The 18,360-nt window shown below is 41.7% G+C and overlaps 1 protein-coding gene across 3 annotated transcripts in view; it reads right to left on the bottom strand.

The window, feature by feature from the left end:
- kcnq3 (potassium voltage-gated channel, KQT-like subfamily, member 3) overlaps nt 1-18,360 on the bottom strand; it is a 104,622-nt gene that overhangs the window by 16,850 nt on the left and 69,412 nt on the right. For all 3 annotated transcript variants that reach the window (XM_074649974.1, XM_074649977.1, XM_074649975.1), the window contains exons 3-5: nt 2,749-2,839; nt 1,083-1,209; nt 89-261 (exon numbers count right to left, since the gene is read on the bottom strand). In XM_074649974.1, coding sequence (XP_074506075.1) covers nt 89-261; nt 1,083-1,209; nt 2,749-2,839 — 391 coding nt within the window. The remainder of the gene's footprint in view (nt 1-88; nt 262-1,082; nt 1,210-2,748; nt 2,840-18,360) is intronic.

The following is an 18,360-nucleotide window of genomic DNA, read 5'->3' as shown; positions in this document are numbered from 1 at the left end:
TCTAACTTCCTGATATTTCAGAGTCGTGGTCGGGGCCATAGATTCTAACTTACTGATATTTCAAAGCCGTGGTCGGGACCATTCCTACCTTACTGTGAGCGTATATGGCGGACCCCAGCAGCTTCCACGTCCCTCCTCTCCGGTCCATCCGCAGCATCCGCAGGATCTGCAGGAAGCGCAGGCTGCGCAGGGACGTGGCCAACACGTTGCCCTGGTTACGCACCGCCACCACCGGCACCGAGGCAATCAGCACAAAAATGTCTGAGACACACGAGAACAGCAGGATTCACAGAAGGTTCTACATGTGAGGCTTTTATAAACTCTTTAATGAGTCTGACCCGACACAGTTATTAAAGTCTTCTTTGTGGGTTGATGAATGCGTTCTGAGGAGGAATTAGCTCCTAATCAGAGCTGATTGAACATAAAAGACGACGTTGAAAAGCTGTTAATAAGATTGAGTTGGAACAGGAGCAGGTTTGTGGGTGTTTTCATCCAAAGTGCTTCACAACTGCACTTATTAACAGTAAATATGATAACATGTACTGATGTTTTCAATCCTACTCGGTGTTAAATACATGTTAATAATGTCAATTATGGGGATCTAAAAGTTTCCAAAGACAGTAAATACGTCAGGCTAAACTCTCAGGAGATATCAGCGGCAATAGGAGCTTAACGTATTTTACTCTAATTACTGTTTGAGATCTGAGAAAGAACAACTTGCTGAACATTAATCGGTCACCGAGCTTCATAAACAATCTATAATGTTTATAAATCCAGCTTTTTACACTTTGTTTTTCTTTGTTTTAAAGTCTTTAAAGTTTTTGCATTTTGTCCTTGTTTCTTTCCAACAGCCGCTAATGAAGCTCCTGTAATCAATAAACAATAATCATGTGATATATCAGCTTGTCACCTGAACATCTTCTTGGCTCTCTGCTCCCGGAGACAGATTACTGAGAGCTGTTTTAACGAACTATTCTCTGTATATGAATGAATGCTACTCTCCCTTTAACGGTGTTTACTGGACTGAGACGACGCCTCAATGACGTTGCTCGTCGTTGTTTTTTACGATTCCACCTGTTTACCTAGAATACAGAGAGGTTTGCGAGCGAACTTCAGCCTCCCCCTCCATCCTTTGTAGCGACAGCAGCATCCCGCCGCCCAGACCCTAAGTCCAAACTCTGCTCCGAAGATGAAGATGGCGAAGGTTTCCTGCGTGGGAAAATCAAAAAAGAAAAGGGTCGGCATCAAAACCACAGAGTAGAACGCGTTTGTACCATTAACATGTTATTTTATTTGTCTAAATGTTTTATAATAATGTATAATAATGCATTAATGCAAATTCGTTTTAATGCTACTAATTTCTTTAAAGGTCCCAGTTCGTGCTCATTTTCAGGTTCATACATGTATATGTTGTTTCTACTAGAACATGTTTACATGCTGTAATGTTCAAAAAACCTTTTATTTCCCTCATACTGTCTTCCTGAATATACCTGTGTTCACCCTCTGTCTGAAACGCTCCGTTTTACTGCATTTCAACGGAATTGCGTTGCTAAGCAACAGCTTGGAATCCATATTTACTTCCTGTCAGCTGATGTCATTCACATACAGTGCAGCAGGAAATAAACTGGGACACATTTAGAATGTTTACGTTGAAAACTGTGAAATGGTCTAAATATTGTATATTTGTGACATCACAAATGGACAGAAATCCCGACAGCTTGTTTCAAAGACACAACTTCTCAATACGGGCTGTGTGTGTATTTCTCTGTGGATTGAGCGTTTCGATAGTTTAACAGTATTTATATATCACTTAAACCTGCTTTATAATATAAAAGACATGAAAACCTCACTTTTTACAATATGGGACCTTTAACACATTAACGCAACTTGTGATTTTTAGGTTGTAGCGGCTCAGTTTTAAAGCTAGAGTGAAGATACTGGTATCATATGAAACTAAAAAAAACTAAAGAATCCATGTTCAAAGGGGTCCCTTGACCTCTGACCTCCAGATCAGTGAATGTAAATGGGTTTTATGGGTACCCACGAGTCTCCCCTTTACAGACATGCCCACTTTATGATAACCACATGCAGTTTGGGGCAAGTCATAGTCAAGTCAGCACACTGACACACTGACAGCTGTTGTTGCCTGTTGGGCTGCAGTTTGACATGTTATGATTGGAGCATATTGTTTTATGCTAAATGCAGTACCTGTGAGGGTTTCTGGATCAATATCTGTTATTGTTTTGTGTTTTTAACTGATTTCCATTTTATTATATTTATTTATTTATTTATTTATCTATTTTTTATTTTCCATTCATATTTTTTATGTTGTTTTTTTTTATACATTTTTATAAAAAATTTTTTTATATACATTTTTCCTTTCAATTTTTATTTTTTTATATTTATTGATCTTTTTATTTCTTTTTTATATTTATCTATTTATATATTGTATTATACATAAGTAAGTACATATACTACATATTACGCATAAGTACCTGTGAGGGTTTCTGGACAATATCTGTTATTGTTTTGTGTTGTTAATTGATTAACAATAATACATATATAGATACATTTGCATAAAGCAGCATATTTGTCCACTCCCATGTTGATAAGAGTATTAAATACTTGACTAATCTCCCTTTAAGGTTAATTTTGAACGGATAAAGAAATGTGGGATTAATTTGCGATTAACTGGAAACTGTTAAAGGATTAAAGTTCTGTACAACAAACGTTAGAAAATCCTCTTACCAGTATGACCAGCCAGTGTGCAGACACATTCTCGTGTTCCTTGAATGTCGTCAGTATGGCCAGAATCAAACAGCCCAGAACAATTAAAAACCTGCAGAGACACAACAAAACAACCAGTTCAGCAACATCCTGCAGGACGTGAACACAGTAGAGTAACATCCAGCAGGCGATGAACACAGTAGAGTAACATGAGCAGTGTGTTGATGTGACCACTAGAGAGAGCTCCGTCTCTGCTGGTAACTACAAACATGCAGCTGCAGCACAATAACAACATCAAGTTCCCCCCTCTCTCCTCTGAGGGAAATCTATTATTATTGCATTAGCTCGCATAAATTAGAGTAAAAGCACTTTTTTTTTCTGAATAAATCACACATTTATGAATTGCCAGCTGATTTGTTAAACACATATTTGGGCCTTTGAAACCAACAGAAACGCTCTTTCATTTATAAAGTGTTTCAGATCAGAGCAGCTGAGGGAATCAATCATTTATCAGTGTTATATTATATTAAATATCATTTATTTTGTATGAACTATATGTTTAGCTCCCTGAAGGATAGCGTATCAGACGATCAAATTAAAAAACATTTATCAGATTTCATTAAAAAAAATTTTTAATGTGAAACACAGGAGGGATGTCAGAGGATATATACTGTATAAAGCAAAGGGGGTTGATTCACTGAATTTATTTCTATATAATATATCAGATTGTGGTGAAAACGAAACACCTATCTACTGATTCGATACTATCACGATACCTGGGAGGTACTTTGATTCAATATTCTGATTTATTGTGTTTTCTGTTTTTACCACTAGACCATGAAGGGGAAAAGTTGAATCATACACTTTTTGGGACTTTTACTTTAGAAAATTATCTAAATGAATCCAGTAAAAATGTTTGATTTTCAGCATGTATGTAGTCAGAGATGTCCTGAAGTCAAATATATCAGTGATTGTCAGGAATTATTTATTATCCAGCAACCCAAAAATCAAAGAATAAAGACATTTCCCTCACAGATTTGTGAGATTTTATATTTAATCTATAAGGGACATGTAATGTTTTATACTTCTGGTGAATATAATCCAATCAATCTTATTTCCATAGATGTATTTTGTATATACAGTTCCCTTTGTTAACACCTTATTTTGAAAACCACATGTAGTTACTACTTTCTCTAACTTCTCCAAGGTGGTCTCTAGCTCTCCCGTCAGCTCCGTTCTCTTTATCCATCCATGGTCAGCTCCATAAATTTAGTACAGTATAATTGGTTATTTTCACGACATTAATTTCGGTATTCTCCTCCTGTGCTCCACCGACCCAGATATTCAGTTTCACACAGTTTAATCTTCAGTGTTAAAGAAGATGAATGAGCTACTGAAGCCCTCTTTCTTTCTTTACATCTAAATTTAGTCCCTTTCAGAGCTGTTAAATTAATTGGATACACACACATACAAATGGCTTTTTAAATGTACACCCTGAACACCGGAGCACACCCCTGGCTGTATTCCAGTCAGATAGTCTGACAGTTAACCACCCTGCTATGATATACGACGCTGAACCGCATTAAATAAACTCAACCAGCTGCAGAACTGCACAGCAACACCGCAAGTTAACATGTATCCAGCGCTGCGTGTCCGATACCCTCCACCATCACCTCCGTGGGGAAAAAAAAGAGTATTTTGTTCTTTTTCAGCTCGTTTTTCCAGCCGCCTCCTCCAGGAGAACACACCGGTGCACTCTGGGAAAGTTTATGGAGGTGAGAGGGTCAGTAACTGATGCTCATCCACAACAGTGAACACTTTACAATACGTTTATTTCACTGTGTTGACCTGCAGGGCAAAGAATGCTGAAAACTGAAAACTGTCAACATTCAATTTAGTATTGAATCCTGCCAAAATCCCCTCTCCATGGAGGCCCGTCATGTTTTCTACACAGCCCAGAACAGACAAACCGAACTCTGTTAACTATTTCCTGCTCGGGCCAGAGTCAATAACGTTACTCATTCCCGTCGTTGCCGCCGCTCGGGGCAAATCCATCTACCCCGACTTCACCACGAAGCAGCTGTCTGACGTCACACAATGTGCAATGATGGTAAAATGAACAGAATTCCTTAATTTGTTAACACAAGGCTTTTATTCTGAAATAGGTGCCGGACAGTGTTGTAGAACATGCAGTGACTTGCAGAGCTCCATGAATGAATAAAGTACGGGGTTTAAATTGTGGATTATTACTATTATTTACAAATTACCACACGTTTCTTAACCTTTCTCTGCCTGAAATAAATATAAATTACATTTATAATGAAATGAAATGGCCATTATGAAAGGAAAACTCTAAGCAGAAAGAAAGAGCTGACAGCAGCAGCTGAAACGCAGCTGGTGTGAACACCCGACGCCATGCGACTCAGCCGCCACGGTCACTAGTTCAGAGCTTTGTACAGAGCATAGAAAACCCAGGACAAACGCCACGTGACAACTGTCACTATAAAACACTACATCTTCATGCATGAAACGTTGGCGAGGCAAAACGTGACACTGACAGGCTTCCCTCCGTTGGACAGGCGGGTCTATTACACGCTTTGCCGTGAGACTGGGCTGTCACAGTAAACAATCTCTAAAAGTTATGTTCTCTGCACAGACGTTTTTCAAGAAAATGTAAAAAATGCCAAAATAATGTGGAGGCTGCACGGCTGAGAGTTCAATAGAATGTACACTTGGCAAAGAAACATCAGTTAGTCAAAGTCAGCCGTGGTTTTTGTTTACATTTGGCGTCGTGCATAGGGAACGATTTGGAGTCCGGAAGGTCATAAATTAAAACTGGGAAAATTTAGACCTCCAAGTTGTCTGGAAGTCAGCATAACAAAACGCTCTAACTACCACGTTTCACTGGGACTTTGATGTCTTTTTAGATGCAGACAGAGTGCTTCCTTTGCAAACTAGACTAATGACTTGTTACGCTTGTGAAGTGACAACAGACTTGTACTGAAACACCTCACTTCACATTGTCTTGTTTGCTTTGTCAGTGTGAGGCTCAGCGAGCCGTCAATACCTCACAAACTGCACCTGCTGACGACTTCTTTGAGGTGTCAGACCTCTTTTTTGGAGGGTTAGTTTGGAGGAACACATCTCACTGTAAAATAACTGTAATCTTTAGTTTGTGCAGATATCTGTAAAATGCAATAGAACTAACAGCGGAGCACTGACGGCGGCGTGCCCTTTAGTGTGCCCTCCTCCTCTAAACCCGTCTCTAAATCATTCATGGCCTGTTGTGCTACCATTAGGCGGTGTTGACATCTCCGAGAAGTTTGTGAAGTGCTGCACAACCATAACAACATGAATATTTTACAGAGAGTTTTACATAATTCACCAGAAGGAAACGATAGCTGAGAGCAAGACGCCTCTCGACGTTTTGTCGTCTTCACGCGGTGCACATTTCCTGTCTTCCTGAACTAAACGGGAGCATTTTTCTCCTCAAAGTTATCCAGAGGACGAGATAATCCTGGAGCGAAGCGGAGGAGATCGATGTTAACTCGATACCATCCAACAGATACTGATCTGCAACACAGGCGGCTTCCTATTCAGCTTCAAATAGTTTGTTCAATAAGGCACACGGAGCGGCGTCGATGCCCATTAGACCCGACACATCAACAGGAGCGGGGGGGCGGGAGTCAGACGGTGGAACGGCATCAGGCAGAAAACTGTAAAAAATAAATAAAAGTAAAAATGAGTACAAGTGGCATGTTTTAGCTTTAACAGGAAGTTAACTTCCTGTTTCTATAAATCAATAAAAGCCAGAGCTGGTCTGGTCAACATCTGCATTATGATTCCATGAAAACTAGACTGAGCCTCACAGATTAACTCATATTACTATAGAACAATACAGCCAGAGCTGCTCTCAGGTCTTTCTGTGGAAAGTCCAAGTCATTCCAGACAAGTCCAACAACAGCTGTCAGTGTGTCAGTGTGTTAATACCTGGAGGTCAGAGGTCAAGGGACCCCTTTGAAAATGGACATGACAGTTTTTTCTCGCCGAAATTTAGTGCAAGTTTGGATGGTTATTTAACCTCCTTCACTACAAGCTAGTATGACATGGTAGATACCTCCGAAAGATCGATTGCATTAATGCATTAAAGAAATAAAACGATTAAAACGATTTTGCGTTAACTTTGACAGCCATAGTTTTTACATTAACTATCATATAATTTACATGTAGAGTGTTTTCATGTGATGTCTTTACAGACGCAGTTTGGTTCATTACAATCACCGGTTAAGATAAACGACTCTCAGTGAGTCTTTCTACCAGTTTAAATCAGACGAAGTACGTTAAGTAAGTTTACACGATAATAACGCAACTTCTGATTTTTAGGTTGTAGTGGGCTCAGTTTTAAAGCTAGAGTGAATATGCTGGTATCATATGAAACTAGAAAACCTGATGAATCCATCGGTACCAACCATGTCATACTAGCTCGTCGAGAGGGAAGCTAAATAACGCCTTTGAGCATATCGTTTTAAATTGACAAATCTCCCTTTACAGTACATTTTGAACAGATAAAACATGTGATTCATTTGAGATTAATTGCGATTAACTACGGACAATCATGCAATTAATCGTGATTGATAACAAAATGCATTCTGGGATATGACCCCGAGTCAACACACACACACACACACACACACACACACACACAGTCAGCTCTCAAAGTATCCTCGACGATGATGAACACCTAATGTAGCAGCTGGTCACTCATCATCTCACTTCCTGTTCTCCTCTGTCAGCTACAGTCCTCCAACCACAGAGAAGACGTGTCCTCCTCCGCTGCCCTCACTCTGGCCTTTACCTGCATTGACGACTTGACAGTTGGATTATTTACTGATTAATTAGTTTAGGACAGAGTGCAGCCTTGTAAGCTCTCTCTCTCTCTCTCTCATGGGATACTCGGGGCGACCCCGACGCCACCTCTCAACCTCTCAAACTCTCAACCTCGACGGGGGGTCAGATTTGTCGGCGTTTGCAGTGATCCCGACAGGAGAGCGTGTTGGGAGTGATGGATTTCCCTCCCTCCCTCCCTCCCTCCTTTCTCGCTGCTCAGCGGTGGGAGAGGAGAGAAGGATTCTCAGGCTGTGATTTGGGATTAGCTGATCAAGCAGAAGCTGCTGTTTGACCGGGAATATCCTGACCGCTGCACGACGGTGGGGGAGGTTAGCGGCGGGGGGGTTCCCACCTCCATCATCAGCAACGTTTGAATTAGAATTATCCTACAAATTCACACCTACATTCAGTTTATGGAGAAGAGTTCAATTATTATTAACATAATCATCTTTTAGAGGAAAATAAACCAATCCAGTTATGATTTGTTTATTTGGCATTTTCAGATCATTGTTCTTGAGTGTAACTCTGTAACTGTTCTCTCAACACGTTCTCACCCACAACTCGTCAAATACCGCCGTTTGGTCAGTCATCAGAGACCGACACACGGCGTACCCCTCTGGCGTTACTTTTGGATGGACCGGGGACGGACTTGCATGTTACATGCATAGTGTCCTTTCAAAATAAACTTCACAGGAAGTTAGGTTTAGGCAACACAAACACTTAGTTAGGGTCAGGAAACGGTCGTGGTCGACGTTAACTTCACTGGCTACCGACTCATGTTACTCACGGGACTGACGATACTAATGACTCACATGATACACGGGACTAACGATACTAACGCCTCATGTGACACACGGGACTAACGATACTAACGACTCATGTGACTAGTGACTCACGGGGACTGACGACTCATATGACAAAATAAATCACCGTTAACTTCTGGTTTCACACGGGACACGAACGCCGGTCTCCTGGTGAAAGTCTGGTGTTTTTTGACCCCCCCGTCCACCCCGACCTTCTCCCTACGCGGCATTTGTCGCTCTTTATACTTCCTGGTATTCATAGATGTTGTGGGATGAATTCCAGTGCATCACTTTTCCCAGGTAGAGCAACAAACGGTGTTTGAGACCAGCCTTTTTGTTACTTTCACATAAACCATATTTCTCCCCAGAGATATTTAAAAGCTAAAGTGATTCCACCTCTGCACTCATAACCTCTCAGTCACACGTCAATGAATCAGAAAAGTGCTGCTGTCAAACTGTAGCTGTCATTAACGTCTGTTCAGCTTTATTCCAACATGTCAGAGATGTGACTGCAGCAGGTGGAGCGTTCTGTCATCGTGGTGGGAAACTTCTTCTCACAGATCGCCGTCTCTCATCTCGTCCTTGTGACTTCGCTGCAGTCATTAACGGCTTGCTGCTCCCGCCGCCGCCACCGCCGCCACCGCCACCGCCGCCACCGCCGCCACCGCCGCCACCGCCGCCACCGCCACCGTCCTTTCCCACCGCTGTTTGCATATCGCCGAGCAAATTAACTGTCAGAATTGCATCGTCTGCACTCCTCCTTATTGAATCTCACACGGCAAATTGGTTGTTAGGAATCCTCAGGGGTGGCATCAGCTCCGGGGAGCCCGGCGGGGCCGAGCCTCCGCTGGGCCGATGGATATAAAGTGGATTAATGGAAAGAGAGAGAGAGAGAGAGAGAGAGAGAGAGAGAGAGAGAGAGAGAGAGAGAGGCTGTACGGGAGGGCTGCTCTCATCATTACCAACACATGACCTTTAATAACAAATAAAAACATCCACCCAGAGCCGGAGATTGAAGCATCAGATCTGAGTTCAGATTCAGTACTCGGCTGACGTCCCGCTTGGAAACGCGGCGTCTCACTGCGCTCCCTTGACCTCTGACCTCCAGATGTGTGAATGTAAATGGGTTCTATGGGTACCCACGAGTCTCCCCTTTACAGACATGCCCACTTTATGATAATCACATGCAGTTTTGGGGCCAAGTCATAGTCAAGTCAGCACACTGACACACTGACAGCTGTTGTTGCCTGTTGGGCTGCAGTTTGACATGTTATGATTGGAGCATATTGTTTTATGCTAAATGCAGTACCTGTGAGGGTTTCTGGACAATATCTGTCATTGTTTTGTGTTGTTAATGATTTCCAATAATAAATATATACATACGTTTGCATAAAGCAGCATATTTGTCCACTCCCATGTTGATAAGAGTATTAAATACTTGACAAATCTCCCTTTAAGGTTCATTTTGAACAGATATGAAATGTGTGATTAATATTTTAATCGACTGACAGCTCTAGTTAAAACATATGAATGTCTGCTGTCAAGGCTAGGAGACAGTAAACATGGGCTCTTTGTGTGTTTACGCCCTGACTGACGTACAAACGAGGTAATTAGTCGAACTCATCTGATTCATTAGAGCCAATTATGGAACATTTGTTAATTTAGGCATCGCAGCATAAAACAGCCACCTCAGAGATCAGCTTCAGAGGCTGGTTTCTCTCTGAAAACGTCTACATGGTGGTAGTTTCAGCAGCCGCCGTGACAGTCGGCGCCCCCCGCCCCCACGGCCTCACGGGACCAAAGTCAGCGGTTGGAAGAGATCAATGCAGCTCTCTTTTTAATCTCTTCTTCTGCGTGTGTGCTCAATAAAGATTTATGGGAGTTCTCTGTGATGTGAACGAGGACGTCACTCTGACGTTTGTTTTTGGTAGCAGATTAAAGTTCTCATGCTGATGAACTGAGCTGATCAGTGAGGTCAAACAGGGTCATTACATCATCGACAGGAGCTCTGATTTGATTTAACGTCTAATTAGGCAAACGAGCCTCATTGAAATTAAAAATGTCTTTCCAAGTATGTCTAAGAATATAATTGCCAACAGGAATCATATTAAAGATGACCTAAGTTCAAATGAGTGACACCAACACGTCACAGTTTGATCTAAACTCAGTTAGGACTGTAGGGCTGTCAAATTAACCGCCTTATTGATAAGCCAACCGCCACATTTTTACACTTTGCTACAAACGCCAACGACGTGCCGAGCGTCTATTCCGCGCTGAGCGATGCACGTTTGGTGTATTTTTCTGGTCATCGAGAGTTGGAAAATGTTCAACTTTGACTGAACCCCGTTAGGCTCAGTGTTTTCTGTAAATAACCAACTGTAACGTTAATGTACGACTGTATTACTCAAGCTAACATTCGATAGCCATACTAGTCACCATGACCAGCATCATTTAGCCATTTAACACACTGACGGTGAATAATTCACGTCTCGTTTGAGCCTCAGATCTCAATGTGAAAGCCTCGTTAACCCGCTGCACAATAGCTTTTCGTCATTTCCTCTCCAGTGACGGCGAGTTTCTTTCCCCCAAAAGGGAGCGCAGCCTCGGAGAGGACGCCATGCTGGTCTGGTCTATAGCTTGGAGCCATGACGCCATGCTGGTCTGGTCTATAGCTTGGATCCATAAAGCCATGCTGGTCTGGTCTATAGCTTGGAGACATAAAGACCATGCTGGTCTGGGCTATAGCTTGGAGACATAAAGCCATGCTGGTCTGGTCTATAGCTTGGAGACATAAAGCCCTTCTGGTCTGGTCTATAGCTTGGATCCATAAAGCCCTGCTGGTCTGGTCTATAGCTTGGATCCATAAAGCCATGCTGGTCTGGTCTATAGCTTGGAGCCATAAAGCAATGCTGGTCTGGTCTATAGCTTGGAGACATAAAGCCCTTCTGGTCTGGTCTATAGCTTGGATCCATAAAGCCATGCTGGTCTGGTCTATAGCTTGGAGACATAAAGACCATGCTGGTCTGGTCTATAGCTTGGAGACATAAAGCCCTTCTGGTCTGGTCTATAGCTTGGATCCATAAAGCCATGCTGGTCTGGTCTATAGCTTGGAGCCATAAAGCCCTGCTGGTCTGGTCTATAGCTTGGAGCCATAAAGACCATGCTGCTCTGGTCCATAGCTTGGAGACATAAAGCCCTTCTGGTCTGGTCTATAGCTTGGATCCATAAAGCCATGCTGGTCTGGTCTATAACTTGGAGCCATAAAGCCCTGCTGGTCCGGTCTATAACTTGGAGCCATAAAGCCCTGCTGGTCCGGTCTATAGCTTGGATCCATAAAGCCATGCTGGTCTGGTCTATAGCTTGGATCCATAAAGCCATGCTGGTCTGGTCTATAACTTGGAGCCATAAAGCCCTGCTGGTCCGGTCTATAGCTTGGAGCCATAAAGCCCTTCTGGTCTGGTCTATAGCTTGGATCCATAAAGCCATGCTGGTCTGGTCTATAACTTGGAGCCATAAAGCCCTGCTGGTCCGGTCTATAGCTTGGAGCCATAAAGACATGCTGGTCTGGTCTATAGCTTGGAGACATAAAGCCCTTCTGGTCTGGTCTATAGCTTGGATCCATAAAGCCATGCTGGTCTGGTCTATAACTTGGAGCCATAAAGCCCTGCTGGTCCGGTCTATAGCTTGGAGCCATAAAGACATGCTGGTGTGGTCTATAGCTTGGAGACATAAAGCTCCTCTATTAGATCTTTTTTAGGACACGGTAGGGGAACAAATCAGCGTTTTGGGATTTATTGTTGGTGCAACCAGCTACACAGCAGCTCTTCAGCATAGCGTTATTATTACTGTTAGCCGTGTTGTTTAAAGTAGAAGTTTGGACACATGTTTTAACTTCTTCTGTTTACTCCGTTACCGTCTATGAGGGACACGGTCACGACAGCCTACTCTGGATCACGTTTTGCCGGTCGGATGTATGGTAAAAATAAATTGTGCTAAACTACAACTCCTGAGAATTAGCGGTGAGGTATTCTGGGAAATGTAGGAAAACACAACTCACAGCAGGTTGGAGGAAAAGCAGCTCCACCAAACATTTCATAGATCAGCTCCTTGTTAAAGTAAAAGAAGACTTTACCTTCATTAAGCCGAGCTTTCAGACAACACGACGAGCAGGTAAAGTGACGCAGGTCGATCAACTCTTCCTGTCCTCAACGGGGGGAAACGGACACACTTGGTTGACCTCATCTTCGGGGAGTTAAGGACCAAATCTCAAATCCTGAGTGCTAATTATCTTAGATTTCCTGACCGTATAATTAGGGTCATTCAGGAAGGAAATGAGGTTCAGTAACGCCTCTCTGCCCCCTCGGTAATGGACGGAAAGATGACTGGAAGACAAATACGGCCAACCACAGTCACTCAGAGCGAGGACACCGAGGAATCAGCAGAAGGGTTCAGACCAGATACAGAAATGGAGGAATTCGCAACATTTACTTTAATAATAATAAAAAATACTGTGGTGGAAGGAAACGTTAACTTATTTAACGAGGCATCAACAGTAGTCATATTAAAGAGAAGAAGAGTTTTTTACTGTGAAAACCAGCATTTCTTTGTTTCCGGATCAGGTGAGAAAGGAAAGAAAGGAAGGACAGATTAACAGGAAGGAAGGAAGGAAGATATGAATAAATAAGAGAGGAGGGAAAAGAGGACAGAAAGGACAAAGGAGACAAATAAAGAAGGAACAAAAGGAAAAGGAGAGGAAGAATGATGGAAGCAGCAAAAAAGAAGTGCTGAAGGGACGAAGGAAGGACAGACAGAAAGGGCGAAGGAAAGGAATGAGGACAGAATTTCAGAAGGAGGAAGGAAAAAAGATAAAGATATAAAGAAAGTCTTCCATGAAAGTCGGACACTGCACGCAACAGTTAGAGGGTATTTTCTGCGTGGAGCGCGTGGCGCTAAAGACTCTTATAAAACATGTCAAGTTTGGGGCTGATTGGACAATGCATAGTCAATTTACAACAACTTCCTGTTTCCTGTAAGTGGCGCTACGACTATCACTCATACTGGCACGTACATGTCTTCAGGTCTGGACTCTTGTCCAGCTTGTGAAGTTTGGGGCAGATCGGACAATGTTAAGTCAAGTTACAACAGCCTCCTGTGTCATGTCGAAACATCGAAATAATCCATCTTTTTGCTAACTTTCATGAGTTTTCGGCGATACCAAGGTATATTCAAAAAGTAATAAGGGGGCGCTAAAGAGCACACATGCCACACCCAAGCCCAATTACACCACCAAACCAAAGTAATTACTGGTGTGAATTGTAATGGAAATTCAATTAATATTCCGAGATGAGTCCTAATGAACGTTGAAATAAGGATCTCGAAGAAATGAAACGTCTTTGTTGTATTTTATTCTTGCAAGAAGAGGCACTGGTTATACAGAGTCACACAAAGTCTGCAGAAGAGTGCACTGCAGGAGATTATTACAATGTGATTATATAGAAATCTACAACAGGGACTGTGAGAAAAGGAGTTGTTTTACTCAGACAGTGTCCCAGTAAAAGTCAACACTACATGAGACGAAGAGCACACAGACAGGAACTTTCCACTGTTGCATAAAGAGACATCATTACATACAATGTCATTTTCCATCATAGAATATGGGAGTAAAGTTGCATGAGAAAAACATGTTTGTAAATTTTAAATGAATGCATGAAATCCAAGATGGCTGACTTCCTGTTGGCCGAATATATTTAATACGCTCTTGCAGATGTGAGCAATGACCTACTCGAATTTCGTGAAGATCGAAGTAACTTTTTCTCTAACCTTGCCTGCATTTGGGGGGGCGCTATGGAGCCAGCTGGCGACGCCTGAGCCCAATCACTACAGAATTTTGCAATGTTTGCCAGTTCTGGTGCGTATTCCAATTTTCGTGAGTTATCGTGCATCTTAAGCGCCTCAAAAATGCAATCTCCCAGCGGAAAAATAATAATCGTTCTATGTCCCATAGAAAGGGAGGACGTGAGGGAAAGTAAAACTCTGAGTGAGTAAAGTAAATGTACTGTACCAGAATACTGGACTACAGTACTCAGTTACTTCCACCTGTGGTGTTTTGGGCTTCATGTGTTTGATCCATCGTTCCTGAAGGGCATCGCTCACTCATCAATCAATACCAATCTACCGACACCGCATCATTCATCAATCAGCCGCAGCTCACTGTCACACTCGTGGCCTCTTTTTGAAGTTATTAACGGGCAAAATTGGAATGATGATGAAAAATCACACTATTAAGCATCCCAAAGGGGAAGCCAAATAGAGAGAGAGAGAGAGAGGCGCTCTCGCTTCATTCATACAACGGTTTTAATGAGGAGCCATTTGAGTTTGTTTACCGGAGTTATGAAACCAGATTTATTGACCCAATTCCAAAGCCATGAATTATCATTTGGGCGTCCGCGGGGAGCGAGCGTCACTACGACCAGCTGTCTCTGCTGAGTGGATGAGAGGGAAATGAAAACAAATGTGGAAGTCGATCGGGTCTCATCCCGATACGTAAATGATGAGGGGAGGCTGCTCACACGCGGTGAAGAAGACTATATTTATCCATTTATTTAGTCAGCTTCAATGAGACCGACTGTCACACTGCTCATGTAGAGTATTAGTTCATATCAGTAATGGCAGATTCACTATAATAAGGATAGTTTTATCACTACCTTACTGACTATAATCCATTTTATTCATACAGTATTTAACTAAAGAAGCCGAAGTCCGTACAAGAACTTTAATAAAATACAGTCTAAAGTTTGATTTTAATCATGAACTTTCTGGTCAAAGAATAATTCGGAGCAGATATTTGATGCCAAAGTTCAGTCCTTGGTTAAAACACTGAGGTTCAATACCAAAAATAGACAGAATATATAAGAAGTGGACGTCGTCGTCACCTTGACGTCACCCGTTGGTTTGTGGACTGCCGTTTTGAAGCCTCGAGGTCAGCATTTTGGCTGTCGATATCTTGGTTATTTGGAGCCAGACACAAGAGGTTAGTTAACGCTGGCTAGCAAGGATTGTTGGCTTGTTTTTTTAACAATGGCTGAAGAAAATCCTAGTTTCTCTCAACATGTGCTGTCACTCACTCTCCAGCTAGGCTAGCTGAGTAGCCAGCCGTTCGACCAGCAGGCCGGTGGCCAACAGCAGCGCTGTAAAGATAAATTGAGGGCGTATAAATCTTTGGATGTCTATAGTTAATGTGGGGGATCCTGTTGGGTCTCAAAACTATGGTGTACGGTCATAGACCTGCTCTACATATAAAGCGTCTTGAGATAACTTCTGTTGTGATTTGACGCTATACAAAAATAAATTGATTTGATTTGATTTGATTTGATTTGATTTGATTGAAGCTCAACGATCACCTTGGATTTACTCGTGTATATTTACTTGAGAAGGAAAAACTTCCACAGGACTCCGTTGTAAAAAAGGATAAAAACAAAAATCTTTATTCCACAGTTTTGTAGTATCTTCTTACAGGAGTATTCAAAAGCTAAGTTCGCCTAATTAGCAAACTGTACTACGGTAAGAAAACCGTGTGGCTCGGTCCTTAACTTGAGCTTCAACGAACAAACCACTGCTTTTACCTCAATGAGCACAAGAAGCCTATTTCTCTTAAAGCGACAGTAACCTACTTACCGGTCCAGTAGAAAGCCTTTACAAAGTAACACACAAAGACATTACATCAAGATGAATTAAATCAAATGATCATTAAATTACTTTTAACCTTTTAACATATTAATTACTATGAATTAACTTATTCAATGAAATCACTTATTTATCTCACCTACATAAAATACAGATTTGACCTATTTATTAAACTAAAACATGTATACGAAACTTGGCTCCCACAGTTAACTATCCTTCAGTAGAGTCAGTCAGAAAGAGAGTCGGACAATATCGGAGAAGCGTTTCAGAGACGGAGAGAGAAAGGGATGCTAATAGTTTAGCCTTCTGCTAACCACAATCGTGACTAACTAAATAATATTAGCAAGATTTACTCTCTCTCTGATATTGTAGCTCGCTAGAGCCTCGAATCACAGTTTGTCATCTCTAATGTTGTGATATCTGGATTCTGGCAGCCAACAACACAACAAGAGGACATTTTAGATGTGTAACTTGCACTAGCCTCCAGTCTTTCCTTTGTTTAGCCTCCAGCTAACACCGTGACCTCATCATGACGTCAACACAAAAAGGGTTTATATCCTAATATATTACTTTACAGACAGAGAACCTCAGTATGTTTTATTTTAACAGAAAGGCCGGTGAATAAAACCCTCTATGAGAAAATGTTAACAAAAGCAACAGAGCGTTGGGAGTTTGGCTCTGGATAAAGTATTTCCTCTTTATTTATCTGTCTGTGACAGTTGTGTTGTCTCATAACACCCACCGGGGCAGGGTCACATCAAATCCTGCTAAGGACCCAGCAGCCCACGTAATTCTGCATCTGGCCTTCAGTGTCTTCTTTTGTCTGATGTTGGATATCAGATGTTGGGATGAGACGCTACATACAGTCCACAGCTGTGTAATTCAGCAGGGCCTCCGATGAGCCAGAACCTTTTCACTGAACACATGTGATCAGCAGAGAGCCCTGACCGGGTCTCCGAGGGTTTCGCCTGCCAAAGGCTGTAATTTGTCACCTGAGTGCCCTTGAGGCCGGGGAAGCCATTACTGGCTTGGCAAGAGGAGGTGTAAGCAATCAGTGTCAGTATCACAAATACACCTCGGCTCGCTAACTCTGATATCTGACTGTCCCTTTGTCCGTCTGTCTGTCTGGAGTGAAGGGAAACTATGTATAATCACAGTCCAGCGTACCGCAGAGCAACGGAAAAGCTTTCATGAACAGCGCGGTGCAATCAGACGCCCACAAGATTTATAAATAAATAAAAAGTCAGTCAGAAAAAATGTCGGCATTGTATGTTTCTGCAAACCACGGGATACGTTTAATGTCGGCGTTTCTGAACCAAAAATAGGTTTTGTAAATAAGTTTTGTATCAGCCTCGTATCACGCTAGCAGAAACGCACAATGACACGTTATTAACGTTGTGAAATGATTGGTTAGGTTTAGGCAACAAAACGACTTGGTTAAGGTTAGAAAAAACATAACGGTTTGTTTTAACGTAACGTAACAACGTAACATGACGTAACATCATAATGTAACTTAACGTAACAACATAACATAACAACGTAACATAACAACGTTACATAACCTAACAACGTAACATAACGTAACAACGTAACATAACAGAATAACGTAACAATGTAACATAACAACGTTACATAACCTAACAACGTAACATAACGTAACAACGTAACATAACAGAATAACGTAACAATGTAACATAACAACATAACATAACCTAACAACGTAACATAACGTAACAACGTAACACAACAGAATAACGTAACAATGTAACATAACAACGTAACATAACCTAAGAATGTAACAAAACATAATATAACGTATCAACGTTACAAGGTAATGTAACAACATAACGTAACAACATAACGTAACAACATAACGTAACAACATAACGTAACAACGTAACGTAACAACATGACAAAACGTCACAAAACAACGTCATGAAAAAACAAAACGCAACAACCTAACGCAACAACGTAACTACAGTAAACAATAACAACCGCCCTTAGCACACTCTTATGCAACCTTACGTAACCGATATGGCTGTCAATCGAATAAAATATTTTATCACAATTAATCGCAAATTATTCCCGCATTTTTATCTGTTCAAAATGTAACTTTAAAGGAGATTTGTCAAATATGTAATACTCTTAACAACATGGGAGTGGGAGTCATTCACATATCTTATCTCAAGTTTGGAGTAACCTCCTTCCTGACGGACAGATGTGGGGAGCTGGACAGATGTGGAGAGCTGGAGAATCAGTC

Source organism: Sebastes fasciatus, chromosome 11 (assembly GCF_043250625.1).
Source record: "Sebastes fasciatus isolate fSebFas1 chromosome 11, fSebFas1.pri, whole genome shotgun sequence".
Classification (NCBI taxonomy): Eukaryota; Metazoa; Chordata; class Actinopteri; order Perciformes; family Sebastidae; genus Sebastes; species Sebastes fasciatus.
Note: the sequence above shows the minus strand (reverse complement) of the source record. Positions and strands in the feature narration are given on the sequence as shown.